Source organism: Danio rerio, chromosome 8, assembly GCF_049306965.1.
Source record: "Danio rerio strain Tuebingen ecotype United States chromosome 8, GRCz12tu, whole genome shotgun sequence".
Classification (NCBI taxonomy): domain Eukaryota; kingdom Metazoa; phylum Chordata; class Actinopteri; order Cypriniformes; family Danionidae; genus Danio; species Danio rerio.
The window spans coordinates 63,228,272-63,254,230 of NC_133183.1; the positions used below are offsets into that span (position 1 = coordinate 63,228,272).

The 25,959-nt window shown below is 36.6% G+C and overlaps 1 protein-coding gene across 4 annotated transcripts in view; it reads left to right on the plus strand.

Moving 5' to 3' along the window:
* cfap74 (cilia and flagella associated protein 74) overlaps nt 1-25,959 on the plus strand; it is a 56,680-nt gene that overhangs the window by 20,907 nt on the left and 9,814 nt on the right. The window contains exons 20-34 of one of the 4 annotated variants that reach the window (XR_012384810.1): nt 134-256; nt 361-482; nt 1,810-1,938; nt 11,236-11,323; nt 12,793-12,861; nt 12,940-12,966; nt 14,326-14,459; nt 16,011-16,245; nt 17,083-17,196; nt 18,744-18,850; nt 19,187-19,306; nt 20,718-20,827; nt 21,444-21,499; nt 22,498-22,617; nt 24,079-24,281. Coding sequence is in view for 2 of the 4 variants with exons in the window: in XM_002663243.7 (XP_002663289.3) it covers nt 134-256; nt 361-482; nt 1,810-1,938; nt 11,236-11,323; nt 12,793-12,966; nt 14,326-14,459; nt 16,011-16,245; nt 17,083-17,196; nt 18,744-18,850; nt 19,187-19,306; nt 20,718-20,827; nt 21,444-21,499; nt 22,498-22,617; nt 24,079-24,231 (1,785 nt within the window). In the remaining 2 variants the exon portion in view is untranslated. Of the gene's footprint in view, nt 1-133; nt 257-360; nt 483-1,809; nt 1,939-11,235; nt 11,324-12,792; nt 12,967-14,325; nt 14,460-16,010; nt 16,246-17,082; nt 17,197-18,743; nt 18,851-19,186; nt 19,307-20,717; nt 20,828-21,443; nt 21,500-22,497; nt 22,618-24,078; nt 24,282-25,959 lie in introns of all 4 variants that reach the window. The other 3 variants (XM_009304328.4, XR_012384809.1, XM_002663243.7) reach the window with 3 other exon arrangements.

Sequence of the window (25,959 nt, forward strand, 5' to 3'; positions counted from 1 at the left end):
GTAAAAAGATCTCGATGAAAGGATTTTAACACTGCATTAAAACACCACTATCAATAGCTGCATTTAATTCATTGTGACTTTCCCATTTGTGTGTGTTAAATGAAAATGTGACATGCAGGTTCTCTCTCTGCAGGCTTCTGAAGGTGAAGTCGGCCCGTTTATGAGTGTCAGAGTACCCATCATCTTCACACCAACCATTCCCGGAGAGGCTAAACTGGACTTCCAGATCACATTTTCACAACCTGAGTGTGAACCGGTTGAGTTCTCACCTCATTATGAGCAGCGTTTACTTCTTTATGTTCGCATGCAGCTCTACATAAACATCAAATTGACGTTTCTCCATTTTATGTGAATGCACAGATTGACATCTCAGCTCACGGGGTGGCAGAGAGCGTACCTGTGTGGGTGAACAACCCCAACATTGACCTGAAAATCTGCACGTACGATCGCCTGTATCAGGACGGCATCCAAGTTCAAAGCAGGTGAAAATATCGAGAATCAATAGCCCCTTTCACACATACAGACCTTTCCGGAAAATTACCGGCAATTTTCCGTAAAGGTTGTATGTGTGAACAGGTCCTTTTTGAAAATACCGGTAAATTCGTTCTGGCTATTTTCCGGAGAAAGAAGTTGTAACATTACCGGCAATTTGCCGGAATGCTGCGCTGTGTGAACGCAGAAGGAAGATTGCCGGAAAGAGCGCGTGCACGTCTAGAACGTGCTGACGTGAGACGTCTGCTTTAGCCAATCAGAACAGTCAGACGCATTCACGTCCGCGCAGTTTATGAGAATAAAAGCCTTTGAATATTTTCCCAGAATCATTTATGCTAGAAGTTAGTCAGATCACGTTTATATGTTCTTCTTAATGCCAACCGTGTAAATAATTATCGATAAGATGCTTATGATATTACATATTCATATACATATTATGAACATCTGGACATGCGAAAGTGATCCTCCATATGTTTTCATCGAAGTTGTTCACAATACTGATCATCCACAGAGTTTGTGATGTAGTCAAATGTTTACAAATACAAGCGCAGCCGTTTAAGGCTCATTTGTGGTGAATGATGTCAGAATTTACCGCTATTTTGGAATGGATGTGTGAACGGTCTTTTCTGGAAAAATTCCGTAACGTCCTCGCCTGTGTGAACAGCGCTTTTTTGAATTTACCGGTAAAGTCGTTCTGGAAATTTTCCGGATATTTACCGGTATCACTGTGTGAAAGGGGCCAATGACTGACATATGAAGGAAGTTTGCTGGCAGCTATGATAACAATTAGATCTATAGTTGAAGGAAATATTATTACCTCCTGTGAGATTTTAATTTATTTTATTTTTTTTTACATTTTTCCAAGTGCTTTTCCAGAACTAGGACATTTTCTCAGTATTTTCAGTATTTTAATAAAGATAAACACAATATGCAGCAGGAATATAGGCCACTGTCTCTTTAAGAGCTGCACGGATCTGATGTACTGCTACACATGCGTTTGTATGTGAATAAAGTACATTTGTTTATGAAAATATTCACTAAGCCTTAACATTATTTGTAGTACCTGGATGAGCCTGTGCTAATAGTTCAATCAGTTGTTATTGGAGAATACCATACATTGGAATGTTGTGATCGACCAATCAGAATCAGTTATTCAAGCCATTTAATGACTGTGGATAATACATTGCATTTGTGCTTGAAAATGAGCTGAGAACGAGTCCTCCTTCAGATAGGAATCTAGCAATTCTCTCTGTGTGTCTCCTGTGTTTTCCTGACTGTCGAGAGTGTGAACATCTGATGGTGTTTTTCTCTCTTTAGGGCCAGCACAGCTCTCAGGCTGACGTTCAAGGTGTGTAAAGAGATGAGGAATCACATGTCTATCCAACCGAAAACGGGGTTAATCCAGGCCAAATCCAGCTTCACTGCTCAGTTGAAGTTTCTGCCCAGGTACTGCTCAATAATTATACTTAATTAGATATACACTCACTGGCCACTTTATTAGGTACACCTTACTAGAACCCGGTTGGACCCTCTTTTTGCCTTCAGAACTGCCTTAATCCATCGTGGCGTGGATTCAACAAGGCACTGAAAATATTCCTCAGAGATTTTGCTCCATATGAATTTAAAGCGACAGTCATCAAAACACCATAATTAGGATTAAAGCCTAAAATTTTCAGAGAGCTATAAAGCATTATTAATGTGGTATTTTGAGCTGAAACTTCACTAGAGACGCCCCTTTAATTTGATTTCATCTACATAATTCATATAGTGTTTACTAGGATAAATAATATGCAATACAATGATGGATTTAGGAGGATTTATTCAGAGAAAGTTCCAAAAACAAAAGCAGTGTTCTCCCAAATGTACAGCAGCTTGTATCATAGAAAGATCTCATAACATAAAACCACGAAATCATGGATCAAAGCTCCTGAGAGCGGCATGTGGACATTTAGGATGAGCTGAATTTAAATGAGGTTTCTGGGATATTTTTAAAGCCGCTGCGCTGGCCTTTTCCCTCGCCCACGTTTCTCATCTGATACAGCGCCATATTGGTAGCTAAGCTGATTTGGGGTCAGATGAAGCGGCATTACATGACAAAAGTTAATGGAACATTTGGTATAGCGGCGGAGGAAGTGAAACTACATTAATCTGCTTTACAGGGCTTTAAAATGCAGATTAAAACCGCATTAATAGCGTCCGCACACACGTTCAGTTGTCGTCTCCCTGAACACACAGATCTGTCTCGACCGCTGCTTATGTAACCCTCCACGTAAGACTTATTCTCACCAGAATATTATAGCATATTATTGCACACCTCCATGAAATACAGCTGAAGTCAGAATTATTCATTCTCCTGTTAGTTTTTGTTTCTTTTTCAAATATTTCCCGAATGATGTTGAACAGATTCAGGAATTTTTCACAGTATTTCCTATAATATTTGTTCTTATGGAGAAAGTCTTAATTGTTTTATTTCGGCTAAAATAAAAGCAGTTCTTAATTTTCTTATACCCATTTTAAGGTCAATATTATTCGCCGATTCAGCAATATTAGTGTTGGATTGTCTCCAGAACAAACCACTGTTATACAATGACTTGCCTAATTACCCTAACTTTACCCTAATTACCCTAGTGAAGCCTTTACATGTCACTTTAAGCTGAATACTAGTGTCTCGAAGAATATCTAGTCTAATATTATGTGCTGTCATCATGAAGAAGAGAAAAGAAATCAGTTATTAGAAATAAGTTAGTAAAAGTTAGTCATTAGTATGGTGTCGGTGATGTTTTAGCTCAACATATATGATTTATTACTAATTATCACTCTCTTCCTATAAGGGTATGTTTATTACAGTCATTTGCTATTATAAAGTCAGTAAATAATGACGTTAAAATATTGTTTTTTCAACATAATACTTTTAATAACTACTTTCATTAGTCTTTGCCATGATACCAATACATATAATTTACTTGTTATTTTGCAAGACTCTAGTAGTCAGCTTAAAGTGGTTATGAATTAGGTTATTAATTAGACAAGAGATGCCCAAACTAGGCCCTGCAGGCCAAAGTTGGCCCATGGTTACCTTTGATTTGACCCACCATCCCATCTGAGAGGAGAGTGAGAATGACGGGGATGGTTAGGAGATTGTCATTTCATGTAACCTTTTATTGTTAAGCTACAAAAAAAGCTTACTGAAATTAATTATTTCAATTTAAATGGTATAAATGAATCAGATTTAGTTTAAAATGTACACACTGTCACCTGACGGATAGAGGACAATACAAAGACTTTGGTGAGCGAGTCAAGGCAAAGGTAGATTCTGACTACTGTGTTATATTAGTTGTGTAATTACCCATTGCAACTTTATTGTAAAATAGTTTAGTGTACTTATCTTCAGCCCATGGCTCTCAATAATATAATAATAATATAATATAATATTATAATAATAATATTTGGTTTTCGGCCCTTTTATAAGGAAAATTAACTAGGCAAGTTAGGTTAGTTAGGTAAATCATTGGATGTCTTTAGCCAATTGGAAAAATATAACTCCTAAGGGGGCTAATATTAATGACCACAACAGTTTTTACATTTTTTGAAGTCCAGCCAAACTAAAGGAAGAAAGACTTTCTTCTATAGAAAAACATAATAGTAAATAAATATTTTTTATTTAAAAAAAGTAAGTGTAGTATTTATAGTATACTATAAAAAAAAAAAAAATATATATATATATATATATATATATATATATATATATATATATATATATATATATATATATATATATATATAGTATACTAATAATGTATAATTGTAAAATTGTATATTGAACAATAGATGACAAAAGTCTTGTCGTCAATCTCAGCTGTAAGAGCAACAAATAATAACTCGACTTCTAGTTGATCATTTGGGAAAGTATCAGAAGGTGGATTTTTCAGAAGAATCATCTGATGATTTGCATCCCAATCATCACCAATACTGCAGAAGACCTACTGGAACCAGCATGGAGACAAGATTCTCACAGCAGTCAGTCAAGTTTGGTGAAGAAGAAATCATGGTTTGGGGTTTATTCAGTATGGGGGCGTGCGAGAGATCTGCAGAGTGGATGATCAACATCAACAGCCTGAGGTATCAAGACATCTGTGCTGCCCATTACATTACAAACCACAGGAGAAGGGCAATTCTCCAGCAGGATAGCACTCCTGCTCATACTTCAGCCTCCACATCAAAGATCCTGAAAGCAGAGAAGCTCAAGCTGCTCCAGGATTGGCCACGCAAGTCTCCAGACTTAAACATTATTGAGCTGATGAAGCAGGAGGCATTGAAGATGAACACAAAGACTCTTGATGAACTCTGGGAGACCTTCAAGAAGGCTTTCCAGATGATTTTATTAATCAGTGATGTGAGTCATGTCAGAGATGTATGGATGCAGTCCTCCAAGCTCATGATGGAGTCAGACACAATATTCATTCTGTCTCCACTGCAGCAGGACTTTATATTCTATACTGGACATTATTTCTGTTCAGTGATGAGAGTTTAGTCTGAGCAGAGTCAGACCGCACTGTTCTCATCAAATCATTCATAATCAAGCCATGAATGATCATAGACTATTGTGCTGAAATAAGCGTAATCTAGAGGCCTTCGCCTTACATATAAGCCACTTCCGATACCAAAATATCACCTGGAAGTCAATTTATTATTTGCTGTTCCTTAAACTAGGCAACAAGACTTTTGTCAGATAGTGTATGCGTATGTGCTGGTATAATTTCTCTCAAATCACTAAAGTGTAATATAATTATTCATGACCAGAGATAAAACTGGTTTAAAAATGCATATTAAATCTCGAAATAAACTACGATTAATAAATGAAGTAAGTTTGCAAGAGAGACAATACAGAATAAAGTGTGTGCTAAAAGCATCTCAGATGAATCATTGGTTTAGTTTGGTGTTGTTTTAATGCTGATGATTGTGTAACAGTGCTTCATCCTGCCGTCAGAAGGCATTTGCTCTTGCCGTCATTCTCTTTCTAGCTGTGTTTAAATCACACACACACACACACAATACAAAACATCACAGCAAAGCCTTTCCTTGTGATCACTATTATTGCGCACCATCACTCCATGGTTAATCCCATGCTGAACAAATGACGCGTAAGAGAAAAGGACAGATGTCATTTGTAGATTTCTGCACTAAAAGCTGCTAAATCCTCTTTATTGTTGTTGTAATCCATCACACACAAACATAGGTTTGATTTAGAAGCTTTATGACAGTTCAGTGTACCACAGGTTCAACATAGCAGCATGAGTATAATCAATTAAACACAGCAGAGCTTTCACTTTCACTTCACATTCCCCATTCTTATGTAACGGCAATGTCTTGAGAACAGGCTTTTTTATTTACTCTTTGATAGTCAAGCTTTTCAATTGGCTTGAAAATCATAGTAGCTGTGTTTCCATCCAAAGATGAGAAGTCGATTCATGCCCCAAATTGGAATATTGTATAAAATATTTGCAAATACTGCAATCCAATGAGTGAAATGAACAACATTTTCACTTCTTGATAAACCGGCGGCAAATATCAGACAGACAAATGAAGTTTCATACGCTGAGAGAAACCACTGTGGTGTTTTTCCTACTCTAATAAATGAGTTGAGGCTCAGAAGGAGGCGTGAGATGTTCTTTGGGATCGCAGACAGATTCTCAAGACAGTTCTGGAGGGAATAATAGAAGAATAACAATTATGAAGCACTGTGATGACGGACTGTTGGCTGTATATGCAGACTACAAATATGACATACAAATTCATGTTTGGATTAAAATATATCATGCTCATAGGCAACATTAATTTTAAAATATATGTCATAAATGCCTGTTTACATGTATTTTTAACCATTTGAATTACAAATATGTTCATTTATGTGACTCTGGACCACAAAAAAACATAAGTGTCCGTTTTTGGAACTTGAGATTTATGCATCACCTATAATAAAGGGTGTCACGATCCTCCAAATCCTCGATTCGATTACATTTTCGATTCTAAAGTCACGATTCGATTCTCGATTATAAATAATTAATTAATTAATGACCAATTAATTATTTGTAGTCTACCGTTTAAACTACCTGACCTGCATGGTCTTTGTTTTACCCATAAACAAATCATACAGTAAATGAATAAAGGCAAGATACACACATAATTCCACCTGTCAATCACTTTTTCTGCGGGACTCGTGAATAGGCAGTGATCTGTGTCGTTATAATGGCGTCGGAAAAAAAGACGCACAACCAACAGGAACCAGCCAACAGTATCTGAGGTGTTCGCTAAAATGACTAAGTACAAGTGAGTGAAAGATTGAAGCAGTCCTCTGACTGCCTGGACCTGCTGTCTCGAGCGCATGGCTGTGTGTGCGTCTGTGTCTGTGTGGTCACGTGATGTGCATTTTCAGAGGTAGAGAGGAAGGAGGGCTGCTCAGAAATGCTACACGCCACTGTGGATGTCAAATCGTTGTTGTTCTAAAATGCCATTTAAAAACAGAGACAGTGTAAACAGGGCCTGAGTGTGAACTTTTCCCCAGCGGATTTGCAACGGGGGCGGGCGGAGGATCGCGATGCCGATGTTGTCTATCGGACGAACCCCAATACGTACATAGCAGAGCTTGCAAAACTGTGTTTTTTTTGTTGACATCATGAACGTTGTCAACATAAATCACTGGAAATCCAAAATGCTTCCACACCGGCGACTTCATTGAAAGAGGAGAGGGTTTAAGTTCTGTCGACGGGTCTCCTGCTTCTGCAGTTTAACAAGCACTTCAACAAGACTGTTTTTTTCCCGCTTGGCAAGCCAAGCTGACGTGACATGGGGGCGTGGCAGCATCGACGATTCTATTTTTTGATTCGATAATCGAAATTGAGCATAAATTTCGATCGATTTCGATTAAAAATCGAAATCGTGACACCCCTACCTATAATATAATAATATATATAAACCCCTATATACATTTCTGGAGATTGCGAATCATGTACGTATGGCTGCATTTTAACATTTAAAGGTGCAGTATGAAAGTTTGACACCCATTAGTTGAACTAGGAATTACATTCCTGGATTAAAACAAACGCAAGTGCAGGTTGCCAGATTCTGACGAGTCTGACGATTGAGTCTAAAGGCTGATTTTAGTTGTGTTCTAAATAAAAGCAACAGCACGCGATAGAAGGAATATTTTAAACCCAAGCTCATTCTGGAAACGTAGCCCCGTGGACGTTTCTGGAGGCTGCGATTTGCGTGGCTGGAGGTACGTACGGCCGCGTTTAGTTTTTTTCGAGCGAACGCTGCGGGGCGGTGTGGCGCCGCTCAGCTCCTCCTCTTCGCGCTCGCTGGCCAGTTTGTCCGCTTAGCTCACATCGTTGCGTCGACGGAGCGGAGGCCCCGGAGGAGGAGGAGGAGCCGGCCGCGGGGACGACAACCGGGATCGAGTCCGGGGAACAGCAGTTCCAGAAATCAGGTAAGATGAAAAACAGAATCCGAAAAAAAAAAGGGGAACGCGGCGGGATCCGAAAACGCAGTCAAAATCGAAGACGAGGGCTTTTGCTTTTCTTTTTTTTTTCTGGACGGCTTTTGCAAACCGTCGCCTGGCTTTAGGGAAGGAGGAGGAGGAAGAGGTGGACGGCCGGGTCGGCCGATCCGGCGGCTTTTTGCACGAGAACAGTGCCCGAGAGGTGCCCGAGACGCGAAAAAAAAAAAGCGTGCACAGCGGCCTCTCGCGGATCCGCAGAAACGTCCGCGGGGCTACGTTTCCACAATGAGTCCGGGTTGAATATTCTCCATATTGGGTTTAGGGAAGTGGGTGGGCTGGTCAATCCGTGCTTTTTAAAACACTATCGGTTACGTCTGACAGAGCTGCCCATCCACTTCCCTAAACCCAACCCACAATTTTCAAAAGCAATACAAAGCTTCTGGGATGTATTTGGCGCTCTCCAGAAATGTGTACAGGGGTACATAATGTGCCTTTTTATACTGTGTATGTAAACTTCAACTTTTAACTGTGTGTGTGTGTGTGTGTGTGTGTGTGTGTGTGTGTGTGTGTGTGTGTGTGTGTGTGTGTGTGTGTGTGTGTGTGTGTGTGTGTGTGTATATATATATACTTTACACAGTCAAGCGAAATTATTGATACCCCTGGCAAATTAAGACCCAAAGTTTTTGTTCAAAGGTAAATAAAACATGAGAAATATTTTTTCCACAATAATGACATCGGCTCACTATCTTTTGGGAGAAGCCTGTGTCATAATCGGTCAAACAACCCAAAACTTGCTGGTTTAATAAAAGTAACTTTAAGTCAGAATGTCTTAAGTCATGAATAATTTTGGTCCTGACTGTATGTGTTCACATTCGTCCACATATCAGATGTTCTATGGGTTCACGCAGTAGGAATATGTACATTTTTTAAATCATAGAGTAACATGCAAGCTAATTATAAGTCAGCTGCTTAGTATTTACAGCACTTCTATTTTCCTTGAGCATCTGTACGTTTACACTCCGCCTGCTAAAAATAGGCTTCAGAGCAGAGGAACGTGTCAGGATGTATTTTCACAAGCAGGATCCAATCAGATCCCCGTTAGCGCTGTTTGTTCCGTCGACAGATGGGCAGTGAGGCGTCCCGCAAAGCTGTTCCACAACACAGTGCCAAAGCCATTGAAGAGCGCTGTTGCCACTGACTCTGTTAACTCTGAAACATGCAGCGTCCTGAAACACTCTGCTGGAATGAGATAACACCGTCTGACTGCACACGCCTGAGCTTACTGTAGGAGAAATTACAGTAACACTTGACAGTAGCGTTGTTTGTTAGCATCAGTTAGCACATATGTCACCCTGGATGACAAACTTGATTAAAATGTTTTATAACTCTTTAAAACGGACCCTTTTAGGCTCTGATACAAGTTATGGTGACTGTCGCTTTAAATTCAAATAAGACTGTGTTCATTTTTAGAAGAAGGCGGAGCTACAAATGCCTGTGTGTCAGCATAGTGTCAGACTGAATACAGGACTAATGTTATAGATGTGCACTAGTGGGCGGGGTTTTCCCCCTCTGATGACACGTACAAAGCGAGAATGTCAATCAAAGTGTTTCTGATTATAACAAATAGAATTAAATAGAAAACATTCATATTTGCGTGAGATTAATGCTACATTTCATGATGCGGTCGAGCTTCATGTACAGTGAACTGAGAGGTGTTGGATTTTTTAGGCTGCATTGCAAAACAGCAGTCTGTCTATCAGTGCCGCACATCGCCATGGTAACAACAGCCTCATCTTCCCGCTGCTCATCATCACACATCACTGATATCACTGGAAGAGCAGCTGAGAATATGAACATCCTCAAATTATTATCACTGTTTAGTCATGAGCTTGATTACAGTAAAAGAATCAGGAGTTTCTGCAATAAAGAGATAAAGTTTGATGCTATTTCTCTAAAAAAAAAAAAAATAAGTAAAATAGAATATTCAAGTCAAGTAAAATAGAATATTCTAAATGAATATTATATAAATTTATATTATTAAAAATTGATAAGGTCGACCTGAGCTCAAACTCCCCTCTCACCTTGCAAACGGGAGGGAGCCCCGGGCTCGAGGATCTTATGAGCTCAGGGCTCTCTCCCGGGACAGCATGCCAAACAAGCTTTATAATCAATCATGAGCTAAGTGTGAACTCTTGTAATAATATTATAAAATATAATATATATTAATGTATGCCTGAACAACTTTTTTAAAAACTTATACCACGTGACCATTTTTTGCACTCTGGGCATGCAGCTGCTGTAGTAAAAAAGGCAGAGTTTAACTGCACAATGGCGCCTAAAACAGACAATAGTGCAAACAACGCTCCCATTTCTGTGTCAATGTTATCGTTTACAGTGAAGGCTGGTCTGCTGTCTTCCGGTAGCGTTAAAGCCATGTGTTATAGTCATGTGATAGGGGCTTGACCAATAAGGGAAGGATATGCAATGACACAAAAGCCCCAATCAGGTAGCGAATCTCAGCAGCCCCGCCTCCGTTTTCAGATGTCTCCGTTTTATCTCATCCACACTGAGACAGAGCAGCAGCGCTTCATTATAAAAACGGCTTCTCCAGCGTTTCCAAAACACTCCCTTTTCAGCGCTTGAAAACTGTGGCGTATTGTGGATGGATGGCGTAACCGTAGCAAAACTTATGCGTTTTAAAACTAAAATGCATTAGTGTAAACGGGACCTCAGTTTCCTGTTCTTAGCTGACAAGAGCGGCACCCGGTGTGGTCTTCTGCTGCTGTAGCCCATCCGCCTCAAGGTTGGATGTGTTGTGTGTTCTCCTCTCCTCATTCTCCTCTGACCTCTGGCCTCATCAACAAGGCATTTGCGCCCACAGAACTGCCGCTCACTGGATATTTCCTCTGTGTCCGGCCATTCACTGTAAACCTTAGAAATGGTTGTGCGTGAAAACCCCAGTTGATCAGCAGTTTCTGAAATACTCAGACCAGCTCGTCTGGCACCAACAACCATGCCACATTCAAAGTCACCTAAATCCCCTTTCTTCCCCATTCTGATGCTCGCTTTCAACTGCAGCCGATCGTCTTGACCATGTCTAGTTGCTGCTATGTGATTGGCTGATTAGAAATTTGCGTTAGTTTGACAGGTGTGCCTAATAAAGTGGCCGGTGAGCGTATACGTGTTGTTCTTTTAATGTTATAAATACTATAAAACACATCATATGTCTCTCCTTGGCTTTATAGACCGAGCTTGTATGCGGATGCCAAAAGCTTCTTCAATGAGGACACAGGAGTTCTGGAGGTTCCTCTTACAGTACAGGTGGCAGATCAGGTAAAACATCTCATTTCCAAAGCAAGCTTACAGATTTATTTCTTACTCTATAGTGGCTCACTGTCAGTCATTAATCTTGATGATGAGTGTGTGAAGTTTCAGTCCAAAATACCACACAAATAATGTTTTATAAGACCCTCTTAGGTTTTGGTGACTGTCACTTTAAATTCAAATGAGATCGTGTTCTTTACAAAAGAGGGTGGAGCTACAAATGCCCATGTGTCAGCATAGTGGCAGATTCAAAAACAAGACTAATGTCCTATGCTAATGAGGGAGAGATGGTCGCTAATGGGCGGGGCTTTCCCCCTTATAATGACACGTATGAAGATAGATTGTCAATCAAAGTGTTTCTGCAGACGGTTTTATCAAGTTTGTTTATTAAAAAAAATTATTAATTTTTTCCCTTTTGATACTATTAATCTCAGAGAGTCTTTTCTGGTTAAATAAATCTGTGCTTTTCTAAAAAATGTTTGAAATGCACATTAAAATAGAGAAAAGCAACAAATACAACACTTGTGCCGTGTTTATTCCTGCCCTTTACTTTCCATATAAGCACTCTCTGAGTAACAGGGTCATGCGGTTACAGTACCGGTGAACTCCCATAATCCTCGGAGCTGGTCACTGGTTATCATCCCTCTATCCCAGCATGCATCTCATCCTCTCATCCTCTTCCCCACAGTCAGACTCTTCATTCACGCCAGGACCCTTACTGATCTCAAACCTGTGCCGGACCCCAGCACTGGCACATATCCAGACCTCAATATCAAACAACTTCGCTCATATCTGGAACTGTTTATAAACCAGTGTATCATGCTGATTTTTAACACCATCAACACTCAATACACAAATAAGCTCAATAATACTGCAAAACAAACTGAATATTGAGTAGGGGGCGGGGCTTTGTTTATGCGCATCATTCCCTCATAGCAAACTAACAGTTGGAAGGGCGTGGCTAAGAATATTGTGGTTGAATCATCAAACTCGCATCATCAGAGAAGGAGCCAATCAAAACACTGAAGCAGATGTTCAAACTAAAGATTGAAGATTATTAAAACACACGCTTATTTTCTGTGGATTAACTTGCACACATTAATTAAGCAAAGTAAACATTATACATTTTGATTTCACTTTGACTTTGATGTCCTGCGATCATTTTTTATATATTTTTTTGTATTGTGATGCAGTTTCTAGAAAAACGGAATATTAAATGACAAATCAGTAGGCGGGGCTTGTTTTTGCTGATTGGATGTAGCAAAGTCGGCATTTCATTCAGAAAGATGGGGAAATGGGTTTGGGGAGAGTTATAACAACCTAACAGACTCCTCCTCCTCCTCACCATTTCTGTTTGTTGTCAAAACTGACAGCTGGAGGGGCGTGGTTAAGTATGTTAGCCATGCCCAAAAATAGCAATATGAGCTAACAAAATCAATCTGGTTAGTTTTGATTTCATGTGTACTTTACCATTGCAGGTGAAGCCTGTGCTGTTTACGGCCCATGCTGTGGTCACCAGCTCTGACCTGAGGTTTGACCGCTCTGAGGTGGACTTTGGTCACTGCTCTATATATGAGTGTGTTCAGACTGCAGTGCGCCTCACTAACTGTTCATTACTACCGCAGGAGTTCGGCTTTGTGGGCATTCCCAAGGTGAGCGCAGTACTGTAGTGTACGTACAGATACAACACAACACAGAGCATGGTTTTATTGGGAACATAAGCAATATTTATTGACAGTTTAAATAAAATATGGTGCTTTATTATTTATTCATTCATTTTCCTTCAGCTTAGAACTTTATTCATCAGGAACCGCCAATTATTCCAGCAAATGTTTTACACAGCGGATGCCCTTTCAGCTGCAACCCAGTACTGGGAAATACCCATACACACAGATTCACATACACACTCATACACTACGGCCAATTTAGTTGATCAATTCCCCTATAGCGCATGTGTTTGGACTGTGGGGGAAACCGGAGCACCCGGAGGAAACCCACGCCAACACGGGGAGAACATGCAAACTCCACACAGAAACACCAACTGACACAATCGGGACTCGAACCAGTGACCTTCTTGCTGTGGGGCCACAGTGCTAACCACTGAGCCACCATGCTGCCCGTGCTATATTATATTATATTACTGTATACTATATGATATTATTGTATATTATTATATATTATTATATTATATTATATTATATTATATTATATTATATTATATTATATTATATTATATTATATTATATTATATTATATTATAATATATTATATTATTATATTATATTATATTATATTATATTATATTATATTATATTATTATATTATATTATATTATATTATATTATATTATATTATATTATATTATATTATATTATAATATATTATATTATTATATTATATTATATTATATTATATTATATCATATTATATCATGTTATATTATATTGTTTTATATTATTTTATTATATTATATTGTATTGTATTATATTATATTATATTATATTATATTATATTATATTATATTATATTATATTATATTATATTATATTATATTATATTATATCATATTATATTATATTATATTATTATATTATATTATATTATATTATATTATATTATATTATATTATATTATATTATAATATATTATATTATTATATTATATTATATTATATTATATTATATTATATTATATTATATTATATTATATTATATCATGTTATATTATATTGTTTTATATTATTTTATTATATTATATTGTATTGTATTATATTATATTATATTATATTATTATATTATATCATATTATATTATATTATTATATTATATTATATTATATTATATATGAACTGAACTGAAAACAAATTTCTTAAGGCGACTAATAAGATTTAAATAATGCTATTTACTCCAGCCAAATAAAAGAAATAAGAATTTCTCCAGAAGAAAAAATGTAATATGAAATAATATACTGTGTGTATGTATATATATATATATATACTTCTTTCTCTCTAGTTCATTGATGTCCAGCCTAATGATGGCTTTGGCACGTTACTGCCTTCACAAAGCATGGACATTTACCTGATCTTCAGTGCGTTAAAGGCAGGAGAACACAACTTCACACTCACCTGCAAAACAAGCATCAACAGGTAAGACAACCAGAAACAGTTTACTTGCCACAACAGCTGTCTCATAGTGACACAGACAGAGCTTTTGAGAAGTGTTTCCAGTCGGCATATTTGCACTGAAAATCATGCTTACTGAGCAAAATGCAAAAACAGTTAAAAAATGTCCTTCGTTTGGTCAGGTTTGTATGTAAAAAAGGCCATATACTGTAGCTGGCATGCTGGCCACCCTGCTCACTACAACTGCTTGTAAAGTAAAAATACAGAGACAAGCTTTAAGTCAAATGGCCCCATCTAGTGGCCGATAGTCCAAACTAAAGCAGTTCTGACCACTAGCACGTTTCAAATATTGAGGTGGAATTGGTTTCATACTCACACATTCGTTCACTTTTGAACTGTGACAAGTTGTCTTATATTATATTGTCACTATATTATATGCTAATTTGAAAATTGGGTCTGAAATCGCATGTATGACTCTAAAACAACATTAGCACTATTTAAGTGACTGAACTGTGGTACTTTGATATTCATTTGCTGATAACATGATTCCACCATTTAAAATTTGCAATGAATACTTTTCTGAAAATATATTATTAAGAAGAAAGGCAGAATGTGTGAATATAAGACCAGCTTCACCCCAACGTTTCAAATAAATATGTAAATCAATATGGAGTGTCTTTCTTACAGAAATCAAATCATTCAGGATCAAGGATGGGTAAGGATCAAGTAATATTGTGATAGTTTGTGAGAAACGATGGTTGGCTTTTAGCACAACAACCATGACATTCACTCATTAAATCAAATATACCATTATTATTTTTATGAAATAAAAACACATTTATTATAAAATAATAAATCAATGGAAATCATTTTTATTAAATGTATGTGTTTTCATAATCTTAAATGCACAGTTCACCCAAAAATCACAATTCTGTGATCATTTCATTCATTTTCCGTTGGCTTAGTCCCTTTATTCATCAGGGGTCGCCACAGAAGAATGAACCGCCAACTATTCCAGCACATGTTTTGCACAGCGGATGCCCTTCTAGTATTGGGAAACACCCATACACTCTCACATTAACACACACACTCATAGACTACGGCCAGTTAAGTTAATCAGTTCCCCTATAGCACATGTGTTTGGACTGCGGGGGACACCGGAGCACCCGGAGGAAACCTGTAACCACTGACTTTCATAGTATTTGTTCTACCTACTATAGAAGTCAATGGTTACAGTTTTCAGCTTTCAGTGGGACAAGAAAAATAATCTTATGTCGAAAGAAAAACAAGATTATTTCTCTTATTTAGCTTGTTTTAAGGAAAAACTCACTTAATTTTGACACATTATTTCACGAAACAACACAATAAGTTTGCTTGTTTACAAAATACTTCTTGATTTGAGATTTTTTAAATATTTGGACTAGAAACAAGACCAAAAATCTAAATAAGAAAAGCATTTTCTGCAGTTGAGTAACTAAAAATTATTAGATTTTGTCAATTATATTTTAAAGCTCATGCCTGACTTAGCTTGAATTATTCCTGATCTTTTTCCCTCACATGTACTCTCTTGATCAGAGATTTCCAGCTTTGTTGTCGTGCGGTGGGTGTTCAGCCGTCTCTGAAGCTGTCAGACACTGTGTTAGAGTTTGGAGACACGGCTCTGGGTGACCGCAGGACTGCAGTGCTGTTTGTGGAGGACCAGCGGCCAACACAAACTCATGAACCCACAGAGAGACTCTTCACTTTCTCTGTTCCTGAAGACTCTGACTTCACCATCGCGCCCTCTTCAGGACGCCTGCTGCCAGGACAGGTTCACTGCAAAACACACTCTTCTTACTTAGTTTATCCTATCTATCTATCTATCTATCTATCTATCTATCTATCTATCTATCTATCTATCTATCTATCTATCTATCTATCTATCTATCTATCTATCTATCTATCTATCCATCCATCCATCCATCCATCCATCCATCCACCCACCCACCCACCCATCCCTCCATCCATCCATCCATCCATCCATCCATCCATCCATCCATCCATCCATCCATCCATCTATCTATCTATCTATCTATCTATCTATCTATCTATCTATCTATCTATCTATCTATCTATCTATCCATCTATCTATCTATCCATCTATCCATCTATCTATCCATCCATCCATCCATCCATCCACCCACCCATCCATCCATCCCTCCATCCATCCATCCATCCATCCATCCATCCATCCATCCATCCATCCATACATCTATCCATCTATCTATCTATCTATCTATCTATCTATCTATCTATCTATCTATCTATCTATCTATCTATCTATCTATCTATCTATCTATCTATCTATCTATCTATCTATCCATCCATCCATCCATCCATCCATCCATCCATCCATCCATCCATCCATCCATCCATCCATCCATCCATCCATCCATCCATCCATCCATCCATCCATCCATCCATCCATCCATCCATCCATCTATCTATCTATCTATCTATCTATCTATCTATCTATCTATCTATCTATCCATCTATCTATCTATGTTTATGTGTTATTTTTGACTCTCATAGTGAGTGAGATGTAGGCTCTATAACCTACTCATGTGTTTTCTCTGTAGTGATGTTTTCCATTCGTGTGTCTCCTCAGAGGCGTCTGGTCCAGGTTACGTTCAGTCCAGCGCTGTCTGATGACATGATCAAAGCCGAGGCTCTGCGACGGAGAGATGAGTCTCAGTCTGACAGACAACAAACAGACAGCAAAGTAAAGAGCAAGTATATCCAACAGGCTCACTGGAAATACTTGCTTCAGTCAACAGTTCTTGTAAAAATGTACTTTAACATTCGTTTGACTGCAGTTTGAAGGTAAAATGAGCACTAGGGGGCAGTATGACGACAAAAACTTTTGTTTCTTTTCACACTAGTAATATTTACAGGGTCATATTATCGATGAGTACAGGATTATTTTATGCAGTTATTTCCACAACACTAAATAAACACCACAAAACAACAGAACTATCTGTGATTTGTGATAAGTTTGCGTCTCCTATAAATCTCCATATGCAGTCTTTTCCGGTGGTCAGTTTTTGCACTACTTTGTACAGTGTTTTATTCGTGCTGCAGAGTGCTCAGGTTCGAGCCTGCTGAAACATGCTTCCTCAAAACAAATAAAAGCTATGTAAAATCAGAGTAAAACTAAATAGTCTCAGTGCACTTTTCTCTTAAGTTTGCTTCTGAAAACACTATTGGTTGGGTTTAGCGAAGGCTTTAGGTCTGGCGACGCAAACTCCAACAAAATAATTAAAAGCAATGTAAAATCAAAGTATTTTTTTTCTCTTATGTCTGCTTTTGGTTGGGTTTAGGTCAGTGGTTCGCTAGCTGATCTGTTTGACAAGTGCTGCCTTCTAGTGGATGTGTATAAGAAGGATGTGTGTCTGAAGCATACAATAAAACACACCCTTGGTGAAGAATTTCAGATTCAAAAAAATGTAGACAGCGCCCTTCAGTGAATTTGTCATTGACACATACATCTAAAGTATCCTAACATATTCGGATTCACAGAATTGTTAACAGCACCCTCTAGTGGATTTATCATCTGAAAGGTACAACAAAACCAACCCTAAGTAACATATTTCAAAATTCGCAAAAATGTAGACAGCGCCCACTAGTGGACTTGTCATTGATACGTAAAAAAAAAACGTATACTAAGTAATGTATAAATATCTAAACAGCGCCCTCTAGTGGATTTGTCATCTGAAACGTACAACAAAACGAACCCTAAGAACCGTATTTCAGATTTGCAAAAGTGTAAACAGCGCCCTCTAGTGGATTTGTTATTGAAACGTACAGCGAAAAGTATCCTAAGTAACATATTCAGATTTACAGAATTGTTCACAGCACCCTCTAGGGGATTTATCATCTGAAAGGTACAACAAAACCAACCTTAAGTAACATTTCAGATTTGCAAAAATGTAGACAGCGCCCTCTAGTGGACTTGTCATTGATATGTAAAACAAAACGAATCCTAAGTAATGTATAAATATGTAGACAGCGCCTTCTAGTGGATCTGTCATCTGAAACACAACAAAACAAACCCTATGTAACGCATTTCAGATTTACTAAAATGTAGACAACGCCCTCTAGTGGATTTGTCATTTGACACTGCAAGGAAACTTAACTGGAGCAATGTATTTTAAGCTTTATTAAATTTCCACGTCTTTTCAATGAGCTTGTGTTGAATACATCACTTCTCACACAACATACAGCATCTCCGAGTGTTGTAATCGCACTACTCTCTTTTTTTTTTTGCAGAGTAAATCAGAGTCTCCATTGACTGTAATGAAAGATCAAATCAGCAAAGCGACGCCTGCCAACGAAAGCTCTTTCCACTCCTGGAGCCCAGCAGACATTCAGATAGAGTAAGATAGACAGTTATACATTTCCCCTATAGCGCATGTGTTTGGACTGTGGGGGAAACCGGAGCACCCGGAGGAAACCCACGCCAACACGGGGAGAACATGCAAACTCCACACAGAAATGCCAACTGACCCAGCCGGGACTTAAACCAGCAACCTTCTTGCTGTGAGGCCACAGTGCTAACCACTGAGCCACCGTGCCACCACAATCATATTATTTATCTACAGTGTAGATAAGACATCTATAGTGATCATAATAGTTCTGTGAAAAGGGAGACGCACCCTATGTTTATGATGATGACTGATGAACTTAAGAATCTTCACACGCTCTCTTCACAGCTCTTCTGAATATTTGTCTGCGAAGGCTTCCCTCCTGCGGTCTTTCACTGAACGTCACGTCCGCCATCTTGTTCCCTGCTTCACCTCCACATCTGACACCACAGAGGAGCCCAGACACAGGTGACGGCAGAAACAGATTCATTTGTTTTCAAACCCCGTGTTTCCGTGCTGCTAATCTACTGTGATTGGTCAATAATGAACCAGTTTGCTGTGATTGGTCAATAATGAACCAGTCTTCGATAATGACCCAGTCTGCTCTAATTGCTCTAATAATGACCCTGTCTGCTGTGTTTGATTCGATGATGGCTCAGTCTGCTGTGATTGGTCCAGTAATGACCCATTCTGTTGTGATTGGTCCAATAATGAACCAGTCAGCTGTAATTGGTCCAATAATGACACAATCCTCTGTGATTGGTCCAAAAATTACTCAGGGTGTTGTGATTGGTCTGTTGATGGCCCAGTCTGCTGTGATTTGTCTGATAATAACTCAGTTTGCTGTGATTGGTCCCATGATGACTCAGTCTGCTGTGATTGGTCTGATGGTAACCCAGTCTGTTGTGATTGGTCCAGTAGTAACCCAGTCTGCTGTGATTGGTCCAGTAGTGACCCAGTCTGCTGTGATTGGTCCAGTAATGACCCAGTCTGCGGTGATTGGTCTGTTGATGACTCAGTCTGCTGTGATTGGTCTGTTGATGACCCAGTCTGCTGTGATTGGTCCAGTAGTGACCCAGTCTGCTGTGATTCATCTGATAATGACTCAGTCTGCTGTGATTGGTCTGTTGATGACCCAGTCTGCTGTGATTGGTCCAGTAGTGACCCAGTCTGCTGTGATTCATCTGATAATGACTCAGTCTGCTGTGATTGGTCTGTTGATGACCCAGTCTGCTGTGATTGGTCCAGTAGTGACCCAGTCTGCTGTGATTCATCTGATAATGACTCGGTCTCCTGTGATTGGTCTGATGGTAACCCAGTCTGTTGTGATTGGTCCAGTAGTAACCCAGTGTGCTGTGATTGGTCCAGTAGTGACCCAGTCTGCTGTGATTGGTCCAGTAGTGACCCAGTCTGCTGTGATTGGTCCAGTAGTGACCCAGTCTGCTGTGATTGGTCCAGTAGTGACCCAGTCTGCTGTGATTCATCTGATAATGACTCAGTCTGCTGTGATTGGTGTTTTGATGACCCAGTCAGCTGTGATTGGTGTTTCGATGACCCAGTCAGCTGTGATTGGTCCAGAAATGACCCTGTCTGCTGTAATTGGTCAGATTGTGAGCAAATCTGTTGTGATTAGACTACTACATGCAGCACATGTTGGAAAAGGAGCAAATATTACGGCTTATTAAGTGTTGAAGAGTTTATACAGTGTAGAAAGGCTTCAGTTTTACTTTATCATTTTCAGCCAATTTTATCTTTTCATTTGTTTCACACATGAATCTTTAACTCACATAAGTAACTATTATAAGAAATAAGATTTTACAAAAATACTGTTTGTTTACAAGTTTATAGTCAGTTCATAATAAGGGAATGTGTTTTCCAGTCCACATGAGACTCTGCATGTGGAGCTGCGCGGTTTAGCCGTCAGACCTGCATTACTGCTGATCTCTGAGAGCGGACACAACACCCTCCACTTCAGGACTCTGGCAGTCGGTAAAACACAGTAAACTCACAACTACAGTTGAAGTCAAAATTATTAGCCCCCCTGCTTATTTTTTTCCTAGTTTTCTGTTTAACAGAGAAATGTTTTTAACACATTTAAAATCATAATAGTTTTAATAACTCATTTCTAATAACTGACTTATTTTCTCTTTGTCATGATGACAGTAAATAATATTAGACTAGATATTTTAAAGACACTTCTATACAGCTTAAAGTGACATTTAAAGGCTTAACTAGGCTAATCAGGTTAACTACGCAGGTTAGGGTAATGAGGCAAGTTATTGTATAACAATGGTTTGGTTTATAGACTATCAAGAAAAAAAATTGCCAATAGGGGCTAATAATATTGTCCTTAAAATGGTGTTTAAAAAAATAAAAACTGCTTTTATTCTAGCCGAAATGAAACAAATAAGACTTTCTCCAGAAGAAAAAATATTATCAGACATACTGTGAAAATTTCCTTGCTCTGTTAAACATCATTTGGGAAATATTAAAAAAAGAGTAAAATATTCAAAGGGGGCGAATAATTCTGACTTCAACTGTAAATCAAACAGTATTGCTGCTTCAGTTTTACCTGTTGTTCATTTGTGATGTCCAAATCTCGCAGGTCAGAAGGTGGTGAAAAAGGTGATCATCCAGAACATTTCCTCACAGACAGTAACCGTATCCTTTTCAATCCTGACCAAAAGAAAAAACTAATAAATGAGACAATAAGAAATATTAGATAATATATAGCATGCTCTACCAGTTTTTACATGTTCAAATTTGTCAGTTCTGCTCACAAACGCTGCATTTATTTGATTAGAAACATGGAAAATAATTGATTATCTTGTTACATGTTTACATGAGTGTATTCACTGAAAAAAAAAATGCTTTTGTTACTCAGAATTTTTGTCTTGTTTCTAGTCCAAATATCTACAAATTCTTAAATCAAGAAGCATTTCTAGACAGGCAAAAAATAATGTCTTGTTTTCAGAAATAATGAGTCAAAATTAAGTGAGGTGCGGATCCAAATGCAGATTTATTACAGAGAGATGATCAGGCAAGCAACGGTCAACACAGGGACAAACAGATGTATACAAGGAGTCGTGGTCAAATAACAGGCGAATGGTCAGTCCCGGCGGCAAACATCGTAAGCACTAAACAAACAAAGCAAAGATCGGTGCACAGCAAGACAAGGCAAGGAAAACAAGTCACAAAACAGCTAAACAAGACTGAAGTGTGTGTGTGTGTGTGTGTGTGTGTGTATGTGCCGTTTATAAAGTCAATGCACTCAGTCCTTGACAATCCTCCGGCTGTGAGGGTGTGCAGTCTGGAACAGGTGCGTGTGAGCGGTGCATGACTGAACTTGTAGTCCATATATTTGTAGTTCTTTAGCAAACTGCGTGTTTAGCAATGGTCTGCAGCCGCTAGTTCACTGGTGATCATAACAATAATATTGTTTTCGTTTTAATATAAGATTATCTTTCTTACCACGTTGACAGATTATTTTCTATTTTAAGGAAAAGCACTTAATTATGCCATTATCTCTAAAAACAAGACTATTTTTTTTCTTGTCTAGAAAACGCATCTTGATTTAAGAGTTTGTAGATATTTGGATTAGAAACAAGACAAAAACTCTTAGTAAGAAAAGCTAATATCCTCCTTAACCTGAGGTTCAGCTGTCTTCATCACTGCTGGACGTGAACGGGCCATTTTCTGTGCTGAACGCCATGAGGTCCATCGCTCCTGAAGACAAACACACACTCCTGATTGCTTTTACACCTTTATTGGCCAAGAAGGTGAGCACTATTAAACACACTTGAGATTTTGACATACTTGATTCTGATTGGCCACAATATTCTGAGGTATGTTATAATTAACCAATAACAATTACTTCTGCAAGAAATGCTAATAATTAACACCAGAGGTGGGCAAACTCGGTCCTGGAGGGCCAGTGTCCTGCACAGTTTAGCTCCAACTTTAATCAAACACACCTGCTTATAGATTTCTAGTGACACTGATTAGAATGCTCATGTGTGTTTGATTAGTGTCGGAGCCAAACTATGCAGGACACTGACCCTCCAGGACCGAGTTTTCCCACCCCTGATTTACACACTGGTTTATAAGAGGAAAATAAGGTGGATACAATTTTTCAAGCAAGAAAAAATACTATTTTTTATAAATACTATAGTATTTGTGAACCATATTATAGTAAAGTGCTTGAATGAATCTGTTGTGGTGATTCTACTGTTGCTATGGTAACACAACAACTATAGTAATATAAACAAAAAACCCAATACTGTAGTTTTGTACAGCTATAAGGTATATTATATTACAATACACCAAAGTTTACTGTAGTAAAAACTGAGGTATACCACAGTATTTATTACAATTCATCAGCTCACTGTAGGCAATACTACAGTATGCAGTAGTTGCTTTTATATATGCAGTATAATAAACTTTACTGTAGTATAGTTCAACCAATATTAGTATTTACTGTAAATTACTGCAGTATTTTATGTGGTATTTCACACTTCTTATGTGAAAGTGACTATATCGGGATTTTTATTCTAGCTATGTGTATAGACATTTACACTATTGCAGTGACTTTATAAGCAGTCATCCCACTTAAAAATACTATAGTATTCTATACTAAATGCAATAGTGTTTTTGAACCCAACTATAGTGAAGTTCATTATATTGTAAATATTTACAGCGTACTGTAGTATTACTATAGTGAACTGATAAACTGTAATAATAACTGATAAATTAAACTGATAAACTGTATTTACTACAGTAAACTCTGGTGTATTGTTATTAAACATTCCCTATAGTTGTAGAATACTATTAGATCATTTGTTTATATTACTATAGTTGTTGCGTTACCGTAGCAACTGTAGAATAGACCCCAACAGATCAATTACTGTAGTTATGTTACCATAGCAACTGTAGAATAACCACGACAGATCAATAACTATAGTTGTTGTTACCATAGCAACTGTAGAATCACCACAGCAGATCAATTAGTATAGTTGTTGTGTTGCCATAGCAACTGTAGAATAACCACGACAGATCAATAACTATAGTTGTTGTGTTACCATAGCAACAATAGAATCACCACAACAGATCAATTACTATAGTTGTTGTGATACCATAGCGACTGTAGAATCACCACAGCAGATCAGTTAGTATAGTTGTTGTGTTACGATAGCAACTGTAGAATCGCTTTATAAAAATAAATGTATTATGATTATGATCAGTACTGTGAGACTCTGGAGGTGAGCTGCAGTCAGATGACACTGGAGCTGACACTGCTCGGCGAGGCTGTCGATCCCATCATCACCTGCTCTCATGAAGGGCTCCTCGACTTCGACTGGGTTCCTGAAAACGAGAGCACATCACAAGTGTTCAGGGTACACATAACACCGATGAGAATCTGTATCGGAAGCACAGCAAAACACACGTATCCGAAGTTATGTATTTCAGATTCACAAAAATGTAGACAGCACCCTCTAGTGGATCAGTCATGTTAGATCATACTGGCTGAACAAAATCACCACAAATTATGCGCAGACATTATTTGACCTTATTGACCCATAAACACTCAGCATCTTAAGGGTTATATTATATTATAAAGTAATGTAATATAAAATAAATTAATAACTAATATAATATAATAAAGTACAATATAATATAATAAAGTATAATATAATATAATATAATGTAATTTAATATAATTAATATAATAAAATATAATATAATTTATTATAATATAATATAAAATAATAAAATATAATATAATTTATTATAATATAATATAACATAATATAATATAATATAATTTATTATAATATAATATAATATAATTTATTATAATATAATAAAATATAATTAATATAATTTATTATAATATAATATAATGAATATAATATAATATAACTTAATATAATATAATATAATTAATATAATATCATATCACTTAATATTATTAATTATTATTATTAATTATAAAATTTTATATCATTAAATATAATATAATATAATATAATAAATATAATATAATATAATATAATATAATATAATATAATATAATATAATATAATATAATATAATATATATAATAAAATAAAATAAAATATATAATATAATATAATATAATATAATATAATATAATATAATAAAATATATAATATAATATAATATAATATAATATAATATAATATAATATAATATAATATAATATGAACATACAGAAATTCATTACAGATGTAATAACATGCAGATATTTTGTTAAATATAAGTACAATGTAAAAACCTATATTTACATAATAAGTGCATTGAATCACATGAATAATTTAAACGAAAGTACAATTTAATTAAGGCCACTTCATATAATATATGACTGACGTTGCTTTTCCTAACAAAGGCTATATTTATTTGGTCAAAAATACTGAAAAAAAAAGTGAAATATGATTACAATTTGCAATATAGAACTTAGCAGAGTAATTCACAGTTTAATTTATTGCTGTGATTTAAAGCTGAATGTATTTAGTCTGTTGTGTTACGTCATCCTACAGGAATCATAATAATATGCTGATATAATGAGGATGTGCTTCATAATTGTGTGAATTAATAATTATGTATTTCAGATTCACAAAAATGTAGACAGCACCCTCTAGTGGATCAGTCATGTTAGATCATACTGGCTGAACAAAATCACCACAAATTATGCGCAGACATTATTTGACCTTATTGACCCATAAACACTCAGCATCTTAAGGGTTATATTATATTATAAAGTAATGTAATATAAAATAAATTAATAACTAATATAATATAATATAATAAAGTATAATATAATATAATAAAGTATAATATAATATAATATAATGTAATTTAATATAATTAATATAATAAAATATAATATAATTTATTATAATATAATATAAAATAATAAAATATAATATAATTTATTATAATATAATATAACATAATATAATATAATATTATTTATTATAATATAATATAATATAATATAATTTATTATAATATAATAAAATATAATTAATATAATTTATTATAATATAATATAATTAATATAATATAATATAATTAATATAATATCATATCATTTAATATTA